At 35.0% G+C, this 7,500-nt stretch overlaps 1 protein-coding gene across 1 annotated transcript in view; it reads right to left on the bottom strand.

Moving 5' to 3' along the window:
- LOC121874860 (nephrin-like) overlaps positions 1-7,500 on the bottom strand; it is a 148,148-nt gene that overhangs the window by 62,793 nt on the left and 77,855 nt on the right. The window contains exons 8-9 of the mRNA XM_042379150.1: positions 6,674-6,785; positions 2,055-2,230 (exon numbers count right to left, since the gene is read on the bottom strand). Of these exons, the coding sequence (XP_042235084.1) occupies positions 2,055-2,230; positions 6,674-6,785 (288 nt within the window). The remainder of the gene's footprint in view (positions 1-2,054; positions 2,231-6,673; positions 6,786-7,500) is intronic.

Raw genomic sequence — 7,500 nt, 5'->3', positions numbered from 1 at the left:
ACATCCGCCAGGTTACAGCACACACACACACACACACACACACACACACACACACACACATCTGATCTGATTATCTAGACATGGGACGTGTCTTAGGGAACTATACCAGGATGTGAGGAGGAGGTCGGGGTATAGTGTTAATTAGAACATATTGTCACCCAGTTGTTTAACGAAGGACGATAAGTTCAGGGGAGTTGGAGATTGATTAAAGTCTTGGCATGTTAGTCCAAATGGAAATAAAAATAAATTGTATTCTCTCTCTCTCTCTCTCTCTCTCTCTCTCTCTCTCTCTCTCTCTCTCTCTCTCTCTCTCTCTCTCTCTTTCTCTCTCTCATCATGTAACGTATTGCACATTTATCACCTGCCAAAGCACTGCCAGGTATCTGATATAATTATATTTCACAAAAAGATGGATTCACTCTCAGTTAAAAAATAAAAACGAGAATTTTTTTTTGGGGGGGGAAGGACGAACAATAGTTTTAAAAAATATGATATGAATTAGTCTTAAAGCTATATTAAAGGATGGTGAAACACTAGGAAAAAAACCTATATTAAGCTGATAATAAAGCTGTTGATATATACTACTCACCAATAATCTATAATTTCCTAAAGAAACTAAACAAAACAACGTAATGTTATAATGTTCACTATCTGTCTGTTCAGAAAAATATGACACTAGACGGGTCACCACTCCCTCACTGTCTGCGTTTGTTGGATGGAAGAGAGAAGGTGTGAGGCAGTGGAGGTGACGGTGTGTGGTCATAGCTTACAAAACAGCTACTTTAAATTGCATGCTCATACGTCTTTGTTCACAGGATTGAAAAGGTGTGTGTGTGTGTGTGTGTGTGTGTGTGTGTGTGTGTGTGTGTGTGTGTGTGTGTGTGTGTGTGTGTGTGTGTGTGTGTGTGTGTGTGTGTGTGTGTGTGTGGAGAGACCTGAGGGAACTTGGACGTGATTTATGTCATGAGAGAAACAGAGGCAAACTTCATCCTGATTTATGACATTTATTTAACTTTTAAAACTATCCATGAAAAGCTGGGACAGACTCTGAGTGTTAAGTCTTGTTTAATGACCGATGCCAAGCTTAACATACTAATGCATGACGTGGCTCCATGCACTTCCTGAAAATGCAAATAAGACTGCATAATGGAATGAGATCTAACGAAATGTGTGTGTTTTTTTGCTTACTCTATACTAAGATTTAATCAATAATGTCCTTCTTGAATAACCCTTACGTCAGGTAACATTGTGAATCCGACACTAACTAATATGGAGAGGCAGGAGGGAGATGGGGGGGAGGGGGGCGTCCTCCTGCCACCTGCCATCTCTTTGGGACACGATACCACCATCAATGAAGTCTGTTCTGTTGAATTATCTCCCTCGTATCTACTTACCCCACGACCAACAGATATCGTAAGTAGTGCCATAATTTAGGGAACGAAAAAAACTATTGCAAGAGGAACGTTGAACAAATTGATCAACCCATATAAAGATTTGGTTGAAAATGATGATGTATTTACTTTAGTCTTTCTTTGTTATTACAGAAGGTCATTCGGTTTTGCACTGAGAGAATGTCTTTGTTGACCATGACCAAACGGGCAGCGAGTGAGCAACAGTCATTGAGTGTAATAAAAGAGGATAGAGGGAAGGGGTGAGTGAAACTACTGTACAGACTGTCAGTAAATCAGTCAGGATTGCTGGACATTTGGCTAACTATCGTATTTAAAAACCTATCAAAATCCTGACCAACACTTGAGTAACACACATGAAGCAGCTTGTACTTAAACTCGCTCCTATTTTGTTGTGTTGAATTAAAGTAAATGAACCTACACCGTCGTAAATAGCTCCTAGCCAGACCAAACATCTCAGAGTGAGTTATATTAATAAGAGCTATTAAGGTATATTGAGTCACTTAAGTAGCTCCCCTCACTGCTCCTGTACCTTACCAGAGGACACTAAACCTACATCATGTGACACTTTTAACGTACGTGTGTGTGTGTGTGTGTGTGTGTACGGAGGTGAAGAAGAGGTGTTATTCACAGCCAAAGTCTTACACAGAACGGTGAGGGTGGAGGACGTGGAGACCGGGGTAGTCTGTGGAGACGAGCTGGCTTCACAGGTAAGTTTGGCGCCGTTATCCTCAGGTGCCACTCTCACCTCAGCCCGCGCCCTCGTCAGGTTACCCTCACGCCGCAGGTCAGTCAGGGTTGCCTCCGCCTCCTTATAGATCCTGCCGTGGAGAGGAAGTTACTGGGTGAGTGCATAATGTGTTGTAAAAGTAATAGGATGGAAGGATACATAAAGGATATAAAGTGGATGAATTAGTGGATTAAAAAGGTGATGAGATAAAAAAAAACAGATAAAAAGGAGAATTGAGGAAGAATGAGCAAATTACTAAATAAACTGAAAACTAGATAAAATAACAGTACAATCAAACATAAGCTGAGTTAAAAATAAGATGATGATCAGGTCGTATATGAACAAAGGAAACCACAGTTAAAATAAAAATCAAGGGATAAAAATAATCACATTTATTAATATTTTCTGAAGATATTAAAAGTATAAATATAATGATTCAGTTTATAAATTCGGAAAATTTAAAATTTACAAATAACGAAAAATATTAATGAAAAATGAATAAATTTCTGAGTAAAATGTAACAGAGAAAATATTTTATCATGATATATTTTTAAGAGGAACGAGAACCTCAGTTATTATGAATCAATTAAGTTAAATCGTCAAATAAACATAAGTCTTTTAAGATGGTTCAAGTAATTAGGCTGAGTAATTAGAGTCCAAGGTGATAATCAGATAATTAGCACGAGATTGATAACTGCAGAGATAATTACTTAGATCTTTGTTCACTCACCAGTTACACTAATAACCTGATAAACTTTAAATGGAACAAAAATAAACGTAGTGAAAATAATGATAAAATATAATTAGAAATAAAAATAGATAGGAATTAATTGAACTTTTTAATATAAAGTAGAAATCATCCCAAAATTACGAAGAATTGACCAGGAAAACGAATTATAAATCACACAGGTAACGTGGTGATTAGCCAGAGGTGAATTGATGAATGGGAGGAGGAGGTTTAGAGACAGCCGGTTCATAGTCTCCATCTTATTGTAAAGTGAATTGAATATCTCATTCCCGCTTAAATACTTTATTACAAAGGATCGGATTCCTGGCGTTATATTCGGGATTCGAGCCTTCTCTCTCTCTCTCTCTCTCTCTCTCTCTCTAAGATACATGGGTGATATCCTCGTTGCTACACATCATAATATATTACGGAGGAATGCAATAGAACAATGTAACGCAACACGACGCAGTACAGTATAATGCACCAGAATGCAGAATGAAATGCGACGACTTGTACCAAAATGCAATGTAATGCAGTACAGTTGACGTTAATACAATAGAACACAGTGCATTATAACACAATACACTATAACAACATAATACACTATAACACAATACAACAACAGTGCAATGCGGTCTAGCTAGTATAACACAATTCAGTACAGCCTAATACAAAACAAAATACAAGATTACAATAGAACACCAACATCAAATTATAAAAAAAACTACAAAAAATAAAATACAAAGGTAATACAGTGAATTACCACCAATACTAAACAAAATACAGCGGAATAAATGATACAGGAGACAATTGCAAGAGAATGAAAGGCAATAATTAATGTACTTTGACAGGATACAGTGGAACAAAATGCACTACTTTACAGAACAAAATAAACCACTACAAAATCTAGACTACAAGAAATACATTACTCCATAAAATACATCTCTGCAAATTATAATAACGAGAAATTAAGGATTAAAATGCAATACGGAAGAGAATAATAGTGAAATACAGCAATGACTTTGAATAATATACAGTAAGACAATACCAAAAAGTCTTCCTCATTACAAAATTTATACCTGTATATTTTTTTTTAGTGTAACAGTGATGATGATTAATGGAAATATATGAGGCTTAATATTAGTGAAATGACAGGTGGTTAAGGTGTGGTTTATGAGGACAGGTGAGGTAGTGAGGACTATGACAGGAGATGAATCATGAGGTGTGAGGTCCAGGTATGAGAACAGGTAAGATAATGACGTCATAAGGGGAAGCATAATAATTAGTGTGAGGACAGGTGAGTATAATGTGTTAAGAATTTAAAGTTGAAGACAAAAGACGATAATTCATAAAAGTTTAATAGAGAGATAAAATAAAAAGAAGAATTAAGAAGAATAAAGAAAATTAGATGATTAAACTGTTAAACTCATACGTTAAGTGAAAGTGTTTGAAACCCACGAATTAGTTGGCCCTCCTTCCTTTGGTCTAAACTCCACCACTTTATTATTATGAAAAAAAAAAAACTTCCCTGGTCATATTTAATTAACTCACTTGATCCGTGAGGTATAAAACATATTTATGACTCTGTACTATATAACCCATTTATGAGTTATATAATTATGCATATATTTAACATCTACATAGAAACGACACATTCAGCTCCAACTGGTAGCCTACATGACCCAGTCAGAAATTCTGTGTGAATAATGAAATACTTGCAGCTGTGAATTCTCAATATATTATTAAAGGTCCACTATTCCTATAACTTAACTCTCTCGGTAGTTTGCTAATAAAAAAGATTCAATAAAAAAAGGTAATTTTATCAATATAACGTATAATTAATCTTATGTAGTCATTAGGATATAAGGGAGATAGTGCTAATAAAAATAAAATAATAATAAATTCACTATTCATAGGCTCAAGAATCCAATCTCTCTCTCTCTCTCTCTCTCTCTCTCTCTCTCTCTCTCTCTCTCTCTCTCTCTCTCTCATTCCACCTATTACTTTCTTTTGCTACTCTGCCGTTCACTTCACCTCATCGTTCAAATGACTGACATATCCACTCCCGGATTTTACCTCAGGTGTATTGTGCAAGACTTAGAATTATTTCCACATTTAGTGATTGAAATATGAAAGTTAATATATTGGTACTTTATGATGTACAGGATATATATATATATATATATATATATATATATATATATATATATATATATATATATATATATATATATATATATATATATATATATATATATATATATATATATATATATATATATATATATCTGGAGTCAATTTTAAATGAATGTTTTGTTTGGTATCATGTTATAGTTCAAGGTGAAAGCGTTCAAACTGTCAAGGTGTTAGGTGCTTAATTCAGGAGGGTCCTTTGCTTAAGCTATCTATCTATCTATCTATCTTTCTATCTAAAAATCTATCTATCTATCTATCTATCTATCTATCTAACTTTCTATCTAAAAATCAATCTATCTATCTATCTATCTAAATATCTATCTATCTATCTATATATCTATCTATCTATCTATCTATCTCTCCATCTATCTATCTATCTATCTATCTATCTATCTATCTATCTATCTATCTAAATATCTATCTATCTATCTATCTATCTATCTATCTATCTGTCTGTCTGTCCTAAGAACCGACAATTAACGGAGAACATTTATTTAAAAAGCATGAACTAAAATAACAGCTGCTGCTACCTTACTTGTTGAAGTTATTCACAGGTATTACAAAAAAATAAATAAAAAATCTCAATTTACTATTGTTTGTTGCTGGAGGCCATTGGCTATTGTTATTTTTGTTTTAATTAACTAGAGCGTATCTTGCAAATATATTGAAATGGGAAACATTTTAATGATTTTATCTGGTGAGAAATATGTTTATTTTATATGTACACAAGCATATATTTCTTCAGGAAACAATTAAAAAGTAAGAAACAAGAATTTATATTACTTTTCCCATTAATTATACTTATATGTCGAGAATGAATAGTTTAGAAAAATTGGCCTATTTTTTGTCTCTAGAAGACTATTCAGCCCAGCTACAACGTCTGTCTTTGTGAGGTGTGACGTCTACTGGGTATTACTACACCTTGTAAGTTGCGACTGTCATGAGGGCGGTGTTCCTGCCTCAAAACTGTGACTATATCAACACCATCAAACAACATATCCTTTAATTAACTCTGATAAAACTGGCTTGACGATATATAAAATGTTCCATGAAGGATCACTTACATTTATTTTATCTTCATAGTAAGTATAACTATCCACGTAGCCCGTAGTTCAAGAGATAGACACAGGTAGACGATCAAAGTCTTAGTTAATGAAGTGTCAAAGAACAAATTTTAGGATCTCTCTCTCTCTCCTTTGAACTAGAATTTCAGGGACTTCCTTTGAAGGATTAAAACATTTACGCCTACTTAGTAGAACACACGCACCGCCCTCAAGACTCTCCCGCCCATAATCCTTCACCATGTTTCCCTCTTCTTAACATTCTTGAATATTCCTCAATTCCTGAACGAGTATCAGGTGGTTAATCCCCTGTGACGACCTGACCATGATCCTGAACCTCCTTGATGACCTCCTCTGTCAGTAATATTTCCGTGACCAGTTATGACTCCTGAAACGTCGCCAATTCCCATGACAGAGTTGTGATCTTTGAAACACATTTAACAATCATGAGATCCAGATATGCAAGTACAGTGTCTGTTTCGGAGAATTACAGACAGACAGACATACAGACAGACAGACAGACAGACAGACAGAGTGAGCTTTTTCCTACCTCATGGTGGGTGGCGGGTGTCCTCCTACAGTTGTACAGGTCACGTCCAGAGTAGTGCCAGCGACGACCTCTCTCCGGAGATTCCCCTCAAACACAGGTACTCCTGGCGGCTCTGGGGGGTCATAAAAGGTTTAAAATGTGTGAGGTAACGAACAATAAAACATAAATAAAGTAAAACATCTTACAGAGAATCAATTAGACCCGAAAGTGTTTAGCATGGGTACAGTAACTTGAGGAACTGATGTCACGTCACAAAATAAAAGTCAGAGTTGAAAAAAAAAAAAGATCAACCAAACATTCACTCTGACGGAAAAGTCCAACACACAAACATTCTCCGAAGCTCAATTTAACAGAAAAGTTCTTCCTCCATTTACTGATTGACAGAGATACTCCATGATTACTTTTAAACAGGAAATAAATAAAAGAATTGTTGGTGACGAATCAATAACGTAGACTAAAATATACGAAAAAAGGAAGAAGTTACAAATGAAGTGTTATCATGATTATTGGTTTACTGAACGAAATGTAAGAGTTTTTGTTTATTATCGATCACGTTTACCTCACTATTGGTTAATTATGATCGTGGTTCTGTTGGCAACTACTCTGTGTCATGGTCATAATGCATTTGTTATAATGTTTTATGAGTTACTATGACTATAAATATTTCGTTATTGTTTCATATTGCTTCGTTAACAATTGCTTTATAATCTTGATATATCGATTTCGCCATTTTCGAGTCTTTTCGTTATTATTTAAATCTGAAGATGTTGCCATATATTTTTCTTTCGACTGAACACTCCCGTAAAGGTCAGGTCAAGTGTTCGCGA

The sequence above is a fragment of the Homarus americanus genome, unplaced genomic scaffold (assembly GCF_018991925.1).
Source record: "Homarus americanus isolate GMGI-L3 unplaced genomic scaffold, GMGI_Hamer_2.0 scaffold56009, whole genome shotgun sequence".
Classification (NCBI taxonomy): Eukaryota; Metazoa; Arthropoda; class Malacostraca; order Decapoda; family Nephropidae; genus Homarus; species Homarus americanus.
The sequence above is the reverse complement of the archived record's forward strand: the minus strand, read 5'-3'. Positions and strand labels throughout refer to the sequence as shown.